Source organism: Mesocricetus auratus, unplaced genomic scaffold (assembly GCF_017639785.1).
Source record: "Mesocricetus auratus isolate SY011 unplaced genomic scaffold, BCM_Maur_2.0 Super-Scaffold_100028, whole genome shotgun sequence".
In the NCBI taxonomy this organism is placed as follows: domain Eukaryota; kingdom Metazoa; phylum Chordata; class Mammalia; order Rodentia; family Cricetidae; genus Mesocricetus; species Mesocricetus auratus.
Genome location: NW_024429209.1, coordinates 617,161 through 636,509, shown reverse-complemented (window position 1 = coordinate 636,509; position 19,349 = coordinate 617,161). Strand labels below are relative to the sequence as shown.

General features: G+C 50.4%; 1 protein-coding gene across 1 annotated transcript; it reads right to left on the bottom strand.

Annotated features, from left to right (window-relative positions):
* Positions 1–231: 231 nt before the first annotated feature.
* On the bottom strand, positions 232–17,959 carry LOC101832499. Its single transcript, XM_040733034.1, has 15 exons — positions 17,851–17,959; positions 16,591–16,807; positions 14,529–14,633; positions 13,441–13,572; positions 12,668–12,752; positions 12,512–12,575; positions 12,023–12,108; positions 11,281–11,463; positions 8,234–8,287; positions 7,291–7,443; positions 6,169–6,236; positions 5,971–6,016; positions 3,936–3,999; positions 1,468–1,547; positions 232–377 (listed from the first exon to the last, which is right to left on the bottom strand). The coding sequence occupies exons 1-15, from the start codon at positions 17,957–17,959 to the stop codon at positions 348–350; spliced, it is 1,476 nt and encodes a 491-aa protein (XP_040588968.1). The 3' UTR covers positions 232–347.
* Between the last annotated feature and the right edge of the window lie 1,390 nt (positions 17,960–19,349).

Genomic DNA, 19,349 nt, shown 5'->3' with positions numbered 1-19,349 from the left:
CCTGTAGCCTAGGCTGGCTCAAACACGTGACAGTTTCTCTACCTCAGCCTCCAACATTCTGGGCTGACAGTTGTGACCACCACTCCCAGTCTTTCCTTCCACAGAGGACAGATGAAGCACACTCTCCTGAAGGTTCACAGGAGAAGTGGAGTTGGGAAGGATGACCTTCATTAAAACACGTGAAGGCTGCTTCCCAGCTGGCAGGAAACCCAGCAAATTCAGACCCAGACACACAGAGGAAACATCTTTATTACAGCTGAGAACTCCACAGGGACTGAAGCTGATCATGGACTTTGGGGTCTTGAGCATGTGCAGCTGGGGGCAGGGACTGACCCTCTGCAGAGCAGCTACTCAGGAATGGTCAGCAGGATGTAATTCTGTGGATAGAGCAGAGTTCCTGTATGTGACCTCACTTCTCACACAACTCTGCTTCCCCGGGGCTGCTGCTGACATTCCAGAGGGGCCCACACCTGTGATTAAGGAGAGCCAGGGACTGAATGGATGAGGGCATAGAGCAGAGAGGGAGAGGAAGTCTTGGGAGTGCTTATGAGGACAGGAACACACTAGAATACGGAGCGCTTCCTGAGATACACTGAGCGGTGAACAAAGAGGATGTGGGAATGACTGGACAGCACTCATGGAAGGGTGTGCGTGTTGTACGCGGTCCAGCTCCAGATGGGTTTTTTCTTTCTTTAAATCATAGTCTGCCTGGTGCACTCTGTAACTTGCAACCTGAACAATGGCACAAGGCAGCCAAAAGGTGGATCAGCAAGTTAGCCTTGCTTTTCACAGGTCTGGTTATGAGGCAGAACTTCAGTGGCTGAAAGGCTCTGGCTGTGTCCTGGCTCTGGTTATTCGGATCTGTCACCCTGGGCAGCATCTGGCCTGATGGCTCCAGGTCTGGTGGCATCATTTTTAGGGCAGTCACAAACTCTGGATTACCTGGATGTGTTCCTCCAGGCCTACTCGAGTCAGGGTTTCTTTTGACTCTCTATGGTTCCTAGGCCCCGACCCCTGGAACTTTCCTTAAATGAACTCTCCCCCTTTGGGAAGAAATGGTAGCCAGGAAAGGAAGCAGGACAGGCCTGTGAACAGATCCTCCGGGGCCCTCTAAGCTTATCCCTGCTTCCCATCCCTGGATGTTTGCAGAGAGTGGGCACTGGGTATTACAGCACTGTTTGGGAACCAGTACACCTTAGTTCTAGGGATATGGGTGATCCTGGCTAAGATAATAGCCTTGGAGGTCAGATAAAGACTCCTACTTTGTCACCATGATCTTGCTTTCCTGCTTTTCTGAGCCTGAGTTTCCTCTCAAAGTGGGGAGATGTTCTTGATAAGCTCTGTCTTCTGGCTTCCCGAGGGAAGGTGTCACATTCAGCATGGTTGTGAGGTAGAGGTAAGGCTTAGGCTTCTAACTTCCTGTTCATTAGCTGAGCATCATGGGGGGACCCCTCCCCCTGTACCTACCTCAGAGAAGTCCACTTGGGCCTGGCCGAAGGAGATGCCCTTGATATTAGGCAGTGGGAGGTCATGCTCTCTGAGCCACTCTGCAATAGGAAGGCAGGAGCTCAGGGCCTGGTGGGCAGGGCTGCCTGGTGGATATGCTTGGGAGGTTCTGGTATACTACCCTTCCCAGCCCCTAGCCAGGGGACCTTCTGTATCCCAACCCCCATTAATCAGGCAGTCCTGAACAGCAAGTAGCCTAGAGAAAGCAGATGTTACAGGTGTACAACTTTTAACATTTCAATATGGCATTGTCATCTACAATGTGTTGGGCCATATTCATAGTAATCCTGGGACCCATGTGTCCTGTGAGCAGCAGGTTGTATACCCCTGATCACCTCCTGGTCCCCCCACACCTTCACCCGCGCCTGTCTTTCAAAGGAGCATTCTTACTAGATATATCCCAGACCTGCGAATGCATTGTTAGGAATCTGTCCTTTTCGACATTTAAGAAGAATCGATTTGTTGAAGATTGAAGGTTCCCTGTTACTCAGGAACTGCATTCTACCCAATTCTCACACTGAGAAATGCTGACATGTTGGTAGACATGCAGCATCTCACAAGGAGATGAGATAGGAGTCAGAATCAACTGGAAATGTGAGAAGTGTGGCCCTGATAGACAACACCCACCGACTATATCAAAGGAGGCAAGTATTCACAGACATGCTTCCTTGCCAAAAGTCTGAAAACTAAGTGTCAAATCAGTAGATTTACAGAGCTGGTCAGTTTGCTATTAGTGCTTCTGTCAACTATTTGGCTAGCTGACTTTTTATAAACGGACTTATGAAAAGTTGAGGGCCTGGCATGGCCTCCTCCTGTGCCCATCACCCTGTGTTGAACAGCCTTTTCCCACACTATTCCTCTCAGCCACTCTGGGATTGGAGTGGTCTGGCATCTCCTTGCTGGTCTAATGGTCTCATGGAAGTGGGGTGCTCGGGTGGATGGAGGAAGACAAGCCCATGCATTTGTCCTCAGTCCCCACTGGGTCCCCAGTCTGAGGACCTCCATTCTATGTCTCTCCCATGGGGCTTGCCCAAGTCTCCCTCCTGCTGTTTCTTATCTCAGGTTGTTTCATACAGCCCTCCTGGGTTTCCTCAATAGCCTCACACTGCCCTTTTCTCCTCTGGGTGGGGTTGTAGTCTGAGCAGCACCCACGGCACTGAGTAGCCTCCTGTTAGATATTCATGGCCATACCAACTTCTGGATCTGGCCCACTTTCTGGGCTGTCTCTTGACTCTTGTGGTATTCTGGGGTGTGACAGACAAAGCATTGAGTGACAGCCTGTGGTGGACACAGAAAGAGTGGGCCCTGTTTCCCCAGTCCCTACCAGGTTACATCCTTGCCTGTCTGGCTTCTCTGGCTGCCCTGATAGACCTTCTATTGCCATCTGCTCTGCGCCAGGCTAGGCTCTCTTTGAACAGATTGCCCAGACCATTCCCTGGCCACAACAATTCCTCAGGATGGAAGCCTGGCCAGCATTTGAGCCTCTGCCAACTTCTCAACATAATCGTTCTACTGTGACTCAGAGCATGAAAACCGACAATTGAGAAAGCAAGAAGTCAGGGTTCTAGATTCAGTCTGAGATTTGTTGGGTCACTTTGGACAAGTCACCTAACCTCTCTGGGTCTATGGAGTGGGCCCATCTGAAATATGAAAAGGCCTCAGGAATAAGTGGGACTGGGCTGTACATCTTATGTACATTTCTTTGGTGTGAACCATTGGACAGGACTCTAGGGACACAATGAGAAACATGATGACCTATGTCCCTGGGAAGCTCATCATGCAGTGGGGCACAGGTACTGACCAGATAACCATGGGTAATGGGCACACACCCTGCCCAAGGAATGGCCAAGCCAGGAAGCCCAGTGCTAGGATATCCCCTTCATCTTCCTGCCTCACCTCCCTCTCTGTCTACACTGCCTTGTTTCAGTATCTGAGGAGCCCAGAGTGAGACAGGGGGTTTTGGAAAATTCTGGATTCCTCATAGCTAGAGGGGAGAGTAATGCATTGTGACATTCATCTTTCAACCATTCTAGCAGGTCCAGACACCTATCCTGCTGGTCAGGTTTACAGTGTGAGCTGCCCACTTTAGGGATCCTATTGGCCCCAGTCCATCTAGTATTCCACTTGGGACCGTTGACAGCTGGCCCCATAGTTGCTGAGGCCAAGTGTCCCCTCCCCCGAGGGCCCCTTCCTTGTGACTTTACATCCTCCTGGCAGCTGCTTTTCAGGCTACCTGTTCATTCTCTGAGCTTGCATCAGTGTTAGCATCCTCTGCAACTGCATCTGAAAGCTTGGGTGTGTACTGCCCCCTGCTTTGCCTGGGGGCCAGTCTCAACCCTGGCAGCTGTTGACGGTCCCTGTGGACAGGTTTAGTGCTGCCTCCAGTGATGTGCTGTGATAGTCTGACAGAGAGATACAGTAAGACTCACGGTTATGGTGAGGCAAGAGCTGCCTCTTCAGGACCTCCAAGAGCAAGGCCTTCAGATGCTCTCCCTGAAATGGAAAACGACATACAGTTCAGCTCCTCCAGCTTGTGGGTGACTCTGTTGCATAGATACCACATGGATTTTGTAGAAGTTCTGCAGATACCACCTTAAGAAATACCTTAAAAACACCCAATGCCTTCCTATGTGAGCTAGGCTGGCTTTTAACCTACTATTTTTCCACCTTAGCTTCTTTTGTGCTGGGATTACAGATGCCACCACATTTGTCCACATGACACTTTTGAGGGACTTTGGAGGCTTTGGGTCAGATTAGTGAAGGGTCAGAGGAACAGTGAGGGGCCTAAAAAGGACCCCCACCACCAGCCAGGTACATCTCTGCAGGGAAGGAAGTGGTTAGGTCTATGGGAGCCCAGGATGCAATATCACAAGGACCAACTTCAGTCAGTGAGAGAGAAACTTCTAGTACTGAGAGCTGCTGTCAGTGGGACATATTGAAACAGCAGCCTCCCATTGCTAGGAGTGTGCAAGGAGGTCTTGCTCAGGGCTGTCCCAGCTCTTGAAGATGTTTTTTGTCTGGTGGGAGGCTGCTATAACTACACACATAGTTTTACATGTCCATGGCATGGATGACTTATACAGTATATAAACTGCCATCCTGGTCTCATGGATGTCCTGTGATATGTCATAGATGAGATTCCTAACCGGAGAAAAAGAGTCTTATTGTCTTTTACCCAGATTCTAAGCTAGTGAAAATCATGTGACAAGGATCGGAACATTCTGTAGAGCAGGCCTGGGTTCCAGGCCCAGTGAACTCTCCCTACACTGTTTCTTGGTTTATATGCTCACTCAGTCCCACCTCCCTGTGACTCTTCTGTCCAGGGTTGGAGTCTGTGACACACAGGCCTACAGAGAGGACTTACTGTGGCACCTTTCTTCCCAAGCAGGAGCAGGATCAACCCTTGGGGGATAGGTGCAGGTTGCATCAAAAGAGGCTTGAGGTCAGGGACTGAAGGCCAGTCGGTTCAGCCATGTTGCCCAGCTCCCTGCACCCCCGTGTTTAGCCTGGAGTACAAGATTGTTCCTTAAAAGGCTTGCCCTGTCCCTCATGGCTCTCCACCTCCTATCCCTTCTCTGACCCATCTGGGAATCCTGTTGGCTAGGACCACCTTCAAAAACCCGGACTCTTGCATGCTCGGCCACCACCACCTCCTGGGAACCTCATCCACCTTCCACTGGCTACACCCTGCTGTGGGCGCCAATGCCTTCTCTTAGTGCTGCTGCTTTTCTGCTCACACTGTCTCAGTCTGAGGAAAAGTCACCCAGTATGCCCTGCCCTGCTGCTCTGACGTCCCACACTCTGCTCCAGAGTCCTGGCTCTTTCCTGAACACGTGGGGCACATTTAGTCTTGGGTCTTTGTTCACCTCTTCCCTCATGTCCCCAGTCTCCCCACTGCTGCTTTGAGTCTTGGCTTAAAAGCTCACCTCAGTACATCTCCCAGACTCCTTTAAAAATGACTCATTTATTTTCACTTTTTGTGCATTGGTGTTTTGCCTACCTGTATGCCTGTGTGAGGGTGTTGGGTCCCCTGGAACAGGACTTACAAACAGTTGGGAGTTTTCTTGTGGGTCCACTGGAAGAACAGGTAGTGCTCTTAACCACCGAGCCATCTTTCCAGCCCCCATACTTCCTTCGAATGTTACTGACCCCACACTGACCCTGTTTCTCTCTTTATGATGCTGTCACCTGACTCTGTGCTATGTAATTTGCTTTGCTGAGGTTTATATGGGCTTTTGTCTGCTAGCATGTGAGGGGACCTTTGTGTTGATAACTGACTCATCTGTGTACCTAAGGCAAGGCCAGGCACATAGTAGGTACTCAATATTTGTTATATATGAAAGAATGAAACAGATAAGCCAGAGGCTCCAGGCTCCAGGGTGAGATGACATTTGGTGACTTGGGACTATTTACACTGTGCATTTATGGATCCTTTAGGACACAAGACTGAAGAAAGGGAGTCACCTGCTTCTCAGTGATGGTGGGATAGGGACCCAAGGTGACCACAGCGCTGCCAGAAGAAAGAGAGTAAGTCAGTGAGTGAGCTGGGGGCCTAAATATTGCCCTTGCCGGGGCACAGCAGGGGGCTGTCAACCCTAACCACCCCCTGTTTCCCATCCCCCACTTCCAGCTGTCTTATATTTCCCAAATCAAACCCATTACCTGTGTGGAATGAACTGGAGTTTCAGTTTCTGACTTTTTGAGGAGAACACAGCTTTGGAGAGGAGTTGCTGAGTTGGATCGGAAGCAGAGAGCAGTCAGAGCCATTTCCTACAGAGCTCCCACCCTTGCCCCTCAATCCTGTCCCATGCCCATGAACTTGTGTTCTGTCCCATGGTCCTTACCCTGTATCCATGCCACTGTCTCCCCCCATACTGTGCCTATGTGGCCTCACTGGAGGAGGGGGCACTGGTGTGACTGGCCACTCTGGGGGGGGCAGGGGAGGCCAGGCCTGAATCTGAGACAGGCTCAATGGCAAGGTCTTGGGGAATCATCATTTCTGGAAGCCAGCAGGGTCCTTACCTATGTACATGTTTGAATGAACCCAGGGCCTCATACTAGGATAGGGTTCTACCACTAACCTTGTTACTGTTATTATTATTTTTAATTTAAAATGGATTCTTGCTATGTTTCCCAAGTTGGTCTCAGACTCCTGGACACAAGTGATCCTTCTGCCTCTGCTTCTCAAGTAGCTGGGATTATAGTGGTCACCATCACAGCTGGCTCCCCTTGGTTTTGTGGGAGTGTAGATAGGCTCTAACTCACACGTGCCAGTTAAGGGCTCTTCACTACTGGTGAGGGATAGCTAATTCTTGGAATACAATGATGCCATCTAAGATCCAAGGGCCCCTTTCCATCCTTAGGGAGCCTCCCAGTGCACCTGTGACAGAGTGACTCTTCTGCTTTCTCATCTGATGCACTTTCCAATTTCCAGGTCAGGGGTTCAGAATTGAACCATTGGGATTTGGTGACGGGGGGGTGGAGCTGTATTTCCCCAAATTCTCCCCATCATGATGGGTATGGTTGCTTTGTGACTCAGCCATCCCTAGGGGGAGTTCTTTGAAAGCCCTAAGTGCACCCTCCAGGAGGGCCTGGAACTGAAATGTCTTCATGCAGGAGGAGGTCCTTAGTGAGTAGAGAAAGTAGAATGGGACCGTCTTAGCAGTGGGCACAGCTGCCCACACGTAGAACCGTTAGCAGATGGTGGCAGGCTTGGTCTCAGCCACCCCATCTCTCTGCTCTCAGTCTGCAGACTGGGAACCAAATCCACGCAGTTTCACTCACCCAGGCAACTGCACCAGAGGAGACATTGTTGGTCCCTTGCAGCATCAGTAAGCCCTGCTGGGTGACTGTGGCCCTGAAGCCGTCAAGGTGGACAGTGGGAGGATCCCGGGTGCTGATGATCAGTGCCAGTCTCCCTCTGGTCAGATTATGAGCCTGAGTGAAGTTAAAGCAGGGAAGGTAGAGGGAGGCTTAGGAGATGGCTTTCCCTGACCCTGGCTTGGAAGGGTGGGAACAAGACCCTCTTATGAGGCAGGGAACTGGATTTCTCTTCCAGTCCTACAACTCTTTGCTGTGTGGCTTAGGGGAAGTTATTTGGCTCCTCTGAACTTTTATGAGGTGAGATCACATCCTTCCTGTCCTGGGCATACACAGTGCTGATGTTGGGAGTTAAGGTCCTGGATCTACCTTTGTGAGCTGTGTAGCCTGAAAGAAGATTCTTAGTCCCTCTGTGCTTTACAGTTTCATCCTTGTAAAACACAGGTTAGAACAGTACCCACTCCATAAAGTCGTGTGGATTAAACGAGTTAACTGATGTGCTGTGCTCAAGAGACATGAGCACCTACAACGCTACAGGCTTCTCTGCTGTAATTGCCTATCTGGTGAGCACAGAAAGTTTTTTGGAGAGGTCACTAGTTCAGATTCTAGAGCAGGGACTGGGATCAAATCTAGTTCTCCCAGTTACACAGCAGTGCTGCCTTCACCTTGTGGAGCCCCGCCTTGCTGTTATCTAGGTGAGTTTTATCTGGGTGGGCCATGCTCAGTGGGGGACAATGACAGCCCATGGCCACAGTCACTGTCTTGACTGCTTCCTCTTGTTTTACATCTCTGATACTATAAATGAGTGCAGCGACTTCCCAGCAGAAAAATGGAACTTGTTCATAGAATCTTTAGGCCCAGCCTGCCTAGCCCAGGGTGCTGGAGGAGGGGCAGGCACCATACCTACCTCTGGCTGGGGCGTCGGGCCACTCTGGGACAACAGCTCCCAGAGGCCGGTTTCCTAGAAAGGCAAAGACAAAGTCAGCTCTGCAGTCCTGCAGGTGTGTTCTGAGCAAACCGGGGGCTCAGGGAGATAACTGCCTTTACTGGAGGCACTGCCTGTACACGAGTTAGCCTCAGCTCAAGGCAAGTCACAAGTCCGCCTTCTCTGAGCCATTTATCTTGAAAGGTTAACTTTCTGTGGTTTTGATCATTTTCATCTTAACATTTTATTAATTTTTTTTGAGCCAGTGTCTCACGTATCAGTCTTGCCTCAGACTCACTGTGTAGCTGATCTTCTGATCCTCCCCACAAGTGCTGGGATTACAGGTGTACCCAAGTGCTGGGATTACAGGTGTACCCAAGTTCTGGGATTACAGGTGTACCCAGTGGCTGAGATCAAAGCCAGAGCTTCAAGTGTGCTAGGCAAACACTACTCACTGAGCTACCCTCACAGCCTCTTAACTATGAAACATGCTATTAACACAGTGAAGCTGAGAGAGTGTCATAGAGAACATTTGCATGCTCTATACAGTCTTCTATTAGCAATTCTTACCTTCGCTTTATCATACCCTTACTCACCCATCTATGCTCTACTGATTTTCAGGGAGGTATTGGGATTGAACTCATGGCCTCACACATGCTGAGCTCATTCTTTTTTTTTTTATTTTCCAGTTTAAATTTAGATAAGAAACAAGGTTGCTTCACAAGTCAGTTCCAGGTCCCTCTCCCTTTCCCTCCCCTCCTCCCGTGCCCTCCCCCCAACCCTCCCCCCCCCCGTTATCCCCTCATTCCCCCAGGGAGGGTGAGGCCCTCCATGGGGGTGTCCATAGTCTGTCATTTCATATAGGGCAGGGCCTAGACCCTTCCCCAAGAGTTCAGGGTGAGAGTGCACCTCACATTGTTCTATGGGAGTCCAAAGTCCGTGTGTATACTTGGGATGGGTACTGATCTGCTGCCCAAGGCTCAATAGATTACCTAGGCCGCTGAGCTCATTCTTGACCGCTGAGCTACAGTGAATCCCTGTCCATCAGTTTTCCAAAATCACAAATCATCACAGAGAAAACTATAGCAGTGTCTGAAGTAAAATTCACCCAATGTATCTTTTCTTTTCTCTCTAAATACAATTCTCAGAAGTAACTATTGTTGACACTTTGAAGTATATCCAGATGAACTTTTTCTGCTCACATGTAAGCATGAACACAGAGAGAAGCATTCTGGCCACATAGCCCTATGCCTTGTTAGTGGCACTCAGTGCCAGGACCTATAGAACTATCTTGTTCTTATAAAGCATGGTCTTAGTTCACACTGCCTGTAGTCTCAGTAAGTTTAGTGCTTAGTGATGGGCCTTGAATCAACTTTGGTTTTTACTATGTAGCAAATGAGGCTGCAGCTGTGTTCCCGCCCACCAGTGTAAGAATTTCTTCAGATTAGGGTTCAATCCTAACTGTCTCACAGCTGTCACACTTGTGTGGGATACAGGGACGAGTGGTAGGAGACAGAAGACCTCAACTGTAGTCAATCCCATTTGGGATGACTTTGAGCAGTCCTCCTCCCCAGTTTGGGTGCTCATTTGTGTAACTATTAAAAATAACTTTCTTTTATGATGTAAAGTTTCTGATGTGGCATGTCCCACTTGTGGTGTCATGTGGGCACTTGAAAAAATTTCATATTTTGAAGCGTTTTTTGTTTTCAGATCTGACTTACAGGTGCTCAGCATACATGCACATGCCTTTTGCATATATAATTTCATATACACATGTAACTATATGTAAAGTTAGAATGAGGTAAGTCTTTTGAAAGAGTAAGAGAAAGGAAGGAGAGAGGGGGGAAGAGTACATTTTCTTACATCTTTAGATGTAGCAATCTTGAGGGGACACTGTGAGGAGATGACACTTATACTGAGACTACCAGTGAGAGAAGAGTGTTCCAGGCAGAGAGTCCAGTATGTGCAAGCCCTGAGCTGGGAACCAGTGCAGCCTGCATGGCTAGAATGCAGGGAGTAAGAGACAGAGAGGCCAGGGATCATATTGCCCAGACCCATGCAGAGGAGCCTGGTTTTCACTCTGGGATGGGGAGAAGCTACTGCAGGCTTTTGAGCAGTGATACTGGTGGCCTTGCTCTTTGTTCCCATCAGCCCTTGGGAAGCCCTTGTCCTCCTTGACCTGTGTGTGACTCCTCACCACTGCAGTCAGAGGCCAGCCTCAGGTATGCCTTCCCTAGAGACAATATGTAGGTGTCCTTCTGGCTGTCCTAGCTGCTTTAAGCAAAGCCAGCTGGTTATTTATTGTAAGAATGTGCCATTAGAGCCTGGCCTCTGCCAGGCCACACACTGCATTTCCAGTGGCTCCCTCTCACAGGCACCTTCTGAGACATTGCCTGTGAGTTCTCAGCTAATGGACTCTCCCCTGGAAAGTAAGAACATACAAGTCCTTACGCTCTCATACCCGGCTCCCCACCCCCACCCCACCTTTGTCTGGAGATCAGAGGGTCTGGCTGCAGGCTTGTGCTGTGAAACCTCCCCATCCTCAGATCCCAGGAAGGCTCTGAGCCTGTCTTCAGAGACTGCCATGTGTTGCTCATTGTCTGTCTGTCTATCTGTGGTGTTAAAACTCATTTACCATCTCAGTGTCCTCTTGAACACCCACCCCCAAACCTCTCATGAACCACACCATTTTCTTGTTCAGTTTTCTATTCCCCTATGAGACTCTGATCTCTACATGATAGGGGCCCTGTGTTCACAGGGTCAGCCCACAGGAGGCTTTCATGCGTTTTTTTGTATGTGTGTGTGTAAGAATGGGTATGTGTTATGAGGAGAACAATAAAGGCGTGTGAGTGTTCCTCTTCTCAGATAAAGGGGCTTCTATTAAGGGTTCTGAAGGATAAATAGGAGCTAGTCAGGTTAGAATGGTTGAGTCCAGAGTGGGGAAGTGACTTTTGCTACTGGGGCCTTGGCCTTTCATGTAAGAAACAGGGCTGGAATATTCTGCCCCCCTCCCACTTCCCAGAACTCACCAAGGAGTCTTGGGGCTCCACAAAGATCTCCTGGTTGGTGTACAGACAGGACAGGATGTCATTGTAGATTTCTATCCAAAAGGCAAAATCTGCCTTGCTGTCCTGGGCTAATCCTGGGAGAGGTGGGGGAGCCATATGCTTTGACCTTGAGGCCCGCTGGTGTGGGCCACAGGGAGTCACAAGCTTCAGAGAAATGATGGAAGAAAGATGGTCAGTGGGGACCTGGTGGACACCTGGTCACATCTCACCTTGCTGACCACAGCAGGCACAGTTTCCCAGCATCACCAGAAGGAAGCCATTATCGTCACTATCTGGCCATGAGGAAACTGAGGCCCAGAGACGTGACATCACTCACTCAAATCACACATGAGAAAAGGTAGAGCTGAACCCCTAACCTGACTTTCTGGCCTCCATCAAGCTCCACTCCATTCTCTGAACCCTGTTCTTCCTGGGCCCCCTGTCCCTCCTACCTCCCATTATAGAGAGACCTCAAGGAGTGGTGGACAGGAGCTGGGCAGTCCTCAGCCATTCTGTCCTCAGTTTCCCCATCTGGGAGCTGCCTCAGCTGCTTTCCTGCTGGGTCTGACTCACTTGCTGGCCAGCAGCCTGTGGCCTCCCCGTTCCCCTTCCCCTTTTGCTGACCATTCCCTTTTCTCGTTCCTTGCCTTCCTGTCTTCCTCTCCCTCCTTGTTCCCCAGCCTGTGGGTTCTCCAAGGGCCCATGGCAGCCTAGGGTTACCCACCTGCAGTCTCATCAGGATGGCTCCCTCTGTGAACTCCGTGCTGGTCAAATAGTACTGGAAATCACTGGGACCCGAGATGATTGGAGCTATTGTGCAGAAATGAAACCTAACTCAGTCAGAGGTAGAGGTGGGAAGGGTGCTGTGAGGGGCAGGGAGAAATTTCTTCTCCTCTGCTCAGCCTTAAGTTCCTTGATGGCTGAGCACATGCCTCCTAGGACAAGGGACATTTATTGCGCACTGGCTTTGTGCCAGGCTGTTAGTATTGTTCTACCAGGCCTTATCTATGGGCCTTCCATTGATCCTGTTTAACAGATAGGGAAACTGAGGCTCAGAGGGGAAGTGATATATGAAGCTTACAAGCTATGCTGTCCCCTCTTTTTCCCCATTAGAAAGTATCCTCCCTGTAGGTAGGGCTGTCCTGTCTCTGGGTATATCCCTACATTCAGTGCCTGGCACATGACAAGGGACAGTTGACCAGCAGCAACATACGGAGAGTGATGTATAGCAGATCTTCCAGCAGGGAGTTGAGCAGGTTTGTGGTCACAGGGCACACCTACAGGGAAGGGAAGAGGGGGGAGTCCTGCTGGCATGGGGCTGAAGTAGAGGGGCTTTCTTGGGGGCCATACCCTTCCCCCGGTGACTCACAATCTTCTGGAGGAGGAACGGCAGCGACTCATCCAGGATCTCAGTCACCAGTTTCAGCAGCTGGTTTGGCAGCAGGGTGTCTGTTCTAGGGGAGGGATGACAAGGCAGAGTCAGCCATGCCATGCTCCAAAGGTGTGGGCAGGGAAGCAGGGGCTGAGCATTACTGAGGCAGGACAGCAGGAAGGCCCACAGTGGTCCCTTTTACTTCCCTGGCATTCCCACCTCCTCTCCGTTTTCTTCTTCCTGCCTTCCCCCTCCATGCGGTTTTCTCTCCAATTTTCTGCATTATGTCCTGATTCGTATTCCCTGCTTCATGAAGGTCACTGGAATTTTCAAGCAGGAAGTGGCCCCACTGGCAATGGAGAGATCACTTCCTGCTTCCTGGAGGTTTGGGGCCGTGTAAATAGATGAAGTATAGATCCCCTTGGGTGTCAGGTTCTGTGCTATCTAAGTAGGCCAGTACATCTCCTCCCCAGGACCACTCCATGTGGGTTGGGTTCTATGAGCAATGCAACCGAGGCTGCAAGAAGTCAAGACCTGGCCAGGACCCACTGTGTGGAGTAGCAAAGCAGAGGTTGAACCTTAACCATGGCCTTCATTGTGGAGGCAGGAGAGGCTGACAAGTGGCATGTACAGTTAGTTTGTGATTTTAAAGGAGAGGCAGCCCCCACCCTGGGTTTCAGAGAAGGCCCACTGCAGAAAGTGCTGGGCCAGTGCAGGAAGAGCCACCATCTATCACACCCAGGGGAGGCTCAGAAGCACCAGGTACTCACTGCTTCAGGACCTCAATGCTCAGGCTTCCAGGTGGCGTATGGCACTCCTCGAAGGCCACCTGGGTCTTGTTCCCTATCTGTTCTAGCCGTACTCCAATGCGTATGTTCTTGATGACTTTTAGCCACAGGACCCTGTAGGGACAATATATCTGGGCAGGCTCCCAGCGACTCCAAGGTTGAGACCAGAAGTCATGAGCTGGTTGATGCTGCCTTCAGCAGGCTTGCATTAGACACTAGGAGAGTGCTTTAAAATATGGAATCTGCTGGGAGACTGGGCAGCACCAAGCCAGTGTCCTCACAGGGCAACAGACAACTGCATTGAGTATGACCTTGAGATGAGACACATGCTCTTCCGACTGTCGAGGTCCATGGGTCATGAATCTTACTAGTGCCACACTATCCTAACCAAGGTAATAATATATTCCTCGGGGAGCAGAGACACAGACACATTTCTCAGGGCCCTTACTCTGTCATGGTATTTTCTTGGGCTTAATCTCTCATGCTAGCTAGCACTAACTACGGTCCTGCTTAGCTTCTAGCACTGGATGAGATCAGATGCATTCCAGGTCCTAGAATGCTCCCTCATTAAGTTGTAAAGTCACACCAAAAAGTCATGTTCACAAGAAAGGCAGGAGCTTGCATATTCCCAAAGCGCATTGTGACTCTCCTTACTTCCAAACCAACACGGGTCTGTGTCACTGCTGTTGCAGGTGGCCACATGAACAAGCATTCACAGTTCAGGGCTGTGCAGGTGGACACTTGGCTTACTCTAGTAGGGAACTGGAATTAGACCTGGTTATAGACTCATGCCCAGGGAATAGATACCCTTGCTTCAGTTGCTCAGCCCGGGAATCTCAGACCCTTCCCAGACTGCCCCATTAGTGCCAGTATGCCCCCATGACAGATAGCATGGGAGGGGGCCGTCAGTGCAGACCCACTGTATGATCCTGGGCAGGGCTTTCCCCCATTCTATGCCTCAGATTCCCTGCAAATCAGTCTTTGAAATGTTCCCAAGTGGAAAGGACTTGTGATCCTCATTAGTCTTGCTTCCTGGCAGCGAGTGTGGAGGAAGTACCATGTGCACTTACTCCAGGAGTGAGAGGTACAGTTTGCAGCGCAGTGTGATCTGTAGCAGGCTGTCACTTAGAATTTCCAGGGTGACTTCTGGTCCCTTGGCATCTTCTATGACCAACCTATGGGAGGCATGAGCGTGAGATGTCTGGCTCCATGTGTATCTGGAAAGGGAGTATCTAGAATGGGAACTGATGCCAGGAGAGTGGAGATGGCTTTGGGATAGCATGTCCTTGCCCTCTGACCTGCCAGAGACCACAGAACTCAGTTTTTCGTCTCTAAGCCTTAAGGATCTTACCCTTCTCTGGGTCAGCTCTAAAAAACCAGGAACGAGGCTTAAGTCTATGCACACACGACTGTCTGAATCCAAGTACAAGCCTCAGGGGACAAGGCTGTGGCTCAGTTGGAGACACCTTTTCTAACATACATAGGAATCCTGGGCTTGATCCCCAGGTCTAGGGAATGAGGCTCCCTGAGCTTCTCAAGATAAAAGCCAGCAGGCAAGAACATGGAGAAGCAAGAGTCCTGGCAGCCCCTCTGCCACCCATAGAGGACCTATGGTCTCCGCTGAGCACCCCCAAGCAGTACTCCCTTCCGAGGCTTCAGGTGCCTCCTGTCCCTGGGCTCAGAGAGGTCAAGCCTGCACTATGGGCACCAGTGTGGGCGGGGGATTCATTTGGAGCCACAGAGTCAGGCAGCAGCACCTTCATCACAGGGGAACTGACCACCAGTGTGGAGCCTTCTGGAGGGATTTTTTTCCTCTTTGTTTCAAAGCAGGGTCTCATACAGCCTAGGTTAGTCTCACACATCCTATGTAGCTAAGGTTGGAACTCCTGATGCTCTTGCTCAGCCTGAAGGATATTTTTAGGATCGTACCATGTGGTATTTTCCTTTGTCCCTTCCACGCCATGTCCTTGCATAGGAGAGGCTTGTAGCCAAGGCATGACTAGCCAGGTAGGGTAGAGGAATCATTGGACAGTACCAACACTTGGCATGGCTGGGGTAGTATTAGTTTATGCTGTCTCCCAAGTCTCCCTGGACAGTTCTCCCCACACTATAGTTTCATGACTTCTCATTCCACTTCATACTCACCAGAAAATCCCCTTTTGAGCCTGGGATCTTAGGACCTATGGGTCTTTCCTTGATCATGTTGGGGAGGGACTCATGCACTCAGGGCTTAGCCTATGGCTATGTAGGTCATCTTGAGGGGGGCAAGCCCCCAATCAAAATCAGTACCATTCATTTAGGCAGGTTCTTGTTGCATTGGGAGGCTCCAACCCAGGGCTTTCAGGGTTAAACAGACAGAAGGGTGGGGCATCTGGGGACCGGCTAAGAGACTAAAGACTTGACACTAACATTTGACATGTGGAAGATCAGGACAGGGGTGGCAAGATTTTCATTTTGAGGACAACCAGAATTATGGGTTGCACTGCCTCCAAGTTTAAGCTGAGGTCCTGGACCCTAGTACTCCAGAATGTGACCTTATTTAGAAAGACACTGACTGCCACCATGACCAGTAAAGATGAAGTCATACTAGAGTAGCTTAGACTATAACCCGACATGGCTGTGTTCTTACAGGAATGGAATTTGGACCCAGGGAGGAGCCCTGTGAGATGGCAGTATCAGGCTTCTGGTACCAGCACCAGTGATTTCTGCTGGATGCCAGGAGCAGGAGTTGAGCCATGCTTCCAGGAAGCAGCTGCAGATCCCTGCCCTGGCCTTCATCTTCCAAAGGGAGACAACTTGACTCTGAGCACTTCAGTGTGGCTGCCCTGGAAAACTCATGCAATTGGGAAACCTAGATTTTTGAGGAAAATTCATATAATTCGAATGCATAAAGCATGGGGAAACACAGAGGAGGCCACACTACCAACCCACTTTGGTGTAGCCCTTTATTCCTTCCTAGGGGTATTTGTGGAGGCCTGGAAAGGAAGCTACATAGTAGGAGGAAACCTGCTTCTTGCCTTTGAGGTTGTAGAGATGCTGTGGACCCCTGTTGCCCACCCCTCTCTGTTCTGTTGACAAGGAAAAGCCCCCTGAGGGAGAAGAGAAGCAGAGGCTGCCTCTTTGGCCACTCACCCAGCTGTTTCTAGTAGCTTCTTCAGCTCAGGCATGGTCTTCCCAGAGAGGAGGTCCCCAACAAGTGACAGGTCCAACCCATTCTTCTTCCCAACAAACTCCTTTCTGACGAAGGGCAGGGAGTCCAGGACAGACACATCCTTACTTGGGGATCCAGTTACTGGCACCCTGATAATATTCTTCAGGACCTGGTGCTCTGTGAATAGATCTGAAATGTCTGGGGACAGAGCATCTCCTCAGGATTCATTCCACCATTTAGCAAACACCCACTGGCACTTGTGCCCAGCGGGCAGATAAGACAGCCATTCAGCAACAAGTTTCTGTGAGGAAACCAGAGCTCAGGTTTCAGTGTATTGTCCAGGTTGGTCTCAAACTCCTGGGCTCAAGTCATTCTCCTGGCTCAGTCTCACCTAGCTACCAAGCTCAACTGGCAAGTCTTAGTCTTCTGAGATCAGGGAGCAGCGTGGCTCCCACTGCCCTGGGGTTGACATGCTAGTCAGGGAGAGAGACTAACTAGCACGTGGGTGAGCACGTAAAGTATGTTTTGTTATAAAGAAAATGTAACAGGACTGAGTCAAAGCATGATGAGTGAGAAGTATCTGCTTCAGACATAGTGGTCAGGGAGGGCTGCTCTGAGGAGGAGGAAGGGGCTTGGTACAGACATCTCAAGGAAGTGAACTATCTCATTATGGAAGGGTCTTGGGAGAGCAATAGCTCATGCAAAAGCCTCAAGGGTATGAGCATGGTGAATTTGCAAACCAGATCTTTGAGCTGGGACAAGTACCTCACAGACAAGAGGCAGGGAGAACAGTAGACAGACAGACAGCAAACAGACAGACAGACAGACAGATAGGTTGCCAGGTACTGTATCTGGACAAGACCATTGGGGTTTCACCAAAGGGCGTGGGAGCCCAGAAGGAGAGACCTAATTGCTACCGGGAGATCAAAGTGTCTTCTGGGCCCAGTCAGAGCACACTACCTTGAGAAGGATGAAAAGGGAGAAGGGCCCACACCAACCTAGGAGGCAGCCATGACCTCTGTGCGGTGGACACGGAAGGTGGCAGGGAGGACACTGAAGGTCTGGGGCTTTGAATGTCATGGTAGGAACTGCTGATGACAAGTGGGAGCCACGCAAGTGTTAGAACACAGGAGGGACAAGGGCAGCATGAATGACCAGTAAGTGGGAGGCCAGAGGAGAGCTGTCCCCTGCTCTGCCTCCTTGGAGGTCATGCCTCTCCAGTCTCACCCCTTGAGGCTCACCTGTTTCCAGCTGGCTCCAACTGATCCTCAGGAGGAGAGGACTGTGGGTCATCCCTCGGGCTTGGTGCAGCAGCCTGCAGCACAGCAGTAGTGTCCACAGCAGCAGCATTCTCCTGCTAGGACCTGTAACAGACCTGTGGCCATCGAAGTGAGAGCTTGTGCCCTGTGCACAGACCTTCAGCCCTGTGTTCCCCACTCTGTACCCCCATATTCATCTTCTTATGTCCTAACAGTCCTGCTCTGGGACAGACTCACTCATGGTAACACAGTAAGTGGCAGAGCTTGGATCTGAACCCAGCGAGACTGGATGTTAAGAATCTCTGCTTTATTTCATCAGGTGAAGATAGGGCACAGCCTGAGTATGCAGGTGCTGTCTTTTTTGTCCTTACCACTCTCTGAATGGGACCTTCTAGAATCTCTCAGGATGGTGTCACCAGCTTTCTTAAAGGACTACTCTTATAAGCCAGGCTCTCGAGTGAGGGGTGGGCACGTGATGGGAAGTCAAGGCCCCTGGCCAGGCCTTGGCACACTCAAGAGTTCTTCAGGGGAAGAATCACTCCTCTTGGCCCTGTGTAGCCAGGGGCTTTGGCCAAAACTGATAAAGCCTGGTACTGAGGTGGGGGTGGGAGGCAGGAGGGACAAGCTCAGAACATGGCCTCCAGACCCCAAGGAAGAAGTGGGCCGGGCATGGGCCCTTCCCCTTGGCACATCTTCAGCTCTTGTGAGGGGTGCAGAGGCTGCTAATGCAAGATGTGACTGGCACGGAACCCAAGGGGGTGAGGATATGTGTGTGCATGTGCGTGTGTGCGTGCGTACGTTGTGTGTGTGTATGTGTGTGTGTGTGTGTGTGTGTGTGTAGCAGTTGGAGGGCAAAGAGGAGGCTGGCAGTGTCTGTGGCTACCTTGTCACTGCTATTCCTACACCTTTCCTATGTATGTCACCTAGGCTCTCATCACCTCATTTCTACCCAGACGTGGTCACCAAAATTACAGACAGGTCCTGGAGTGGTTGTTCTGATTTTGTAGGCGCTGAGTAATGGAGAACAAGCCATATTCATTTCCTTCTAAGCCTCATCCAGACTATGACAAACTTACCTATGGCTTTGAGGGGATGGTGAAGGTCACTGTGGCAACTCAATGTGAGCACAGGGCCCAGTGCACAGGAAAGGTTAACAAGCTGTTACAACTATTTACATTCCATACATAAGGGAGCCAAGATGCAGAGCTCTAAGTGTCTGCGTCAAGCTCAGATAGCAGGCCCAGGAAAAGCTGGGAGTTGATTTCAGGGCCCAGAAAGGGCACTGAGATTTGGTGGTTCTACCACAGCAGTCCCAGGCCTGAGTTCTTTGCTGCCTATCTGTTCCTTCCTGCCTTGTGGGGACCCTTCCTCCTGCCCGGCTCTTCATCCATCGAGCTAGGTGAGCACAGCTCCTTCATTATTGGGAGGTGTGGCCAGCCCATGGCAGACAGGACTATCTGTTGGCTTGGGATTTTCTACAC

Coding starts and splice junctions, on each gene's coding strand:
- LOC101832499 (XM_040733034.1), bottom strand. CDS start 17,959: ATGCTGCTGCTGTGGACACTACTGCTGTGCTGCAGGCTGCTGCACCAA. Junction 12,576..12,667: donor CGTTCCTCCTCCAGAAGATT/GTGAGTCACCGG, acceptor CCTTCCCTGTAG/GTGTGCCCTGTGACCACAAA. Junction 6,017..6,168: donor CTCCAGTTCATTCCACACAG/GTAATGGGTTTG, acceptor TTCTTCTGGCAG/CGCTGTGGTCACCTTGGGTC.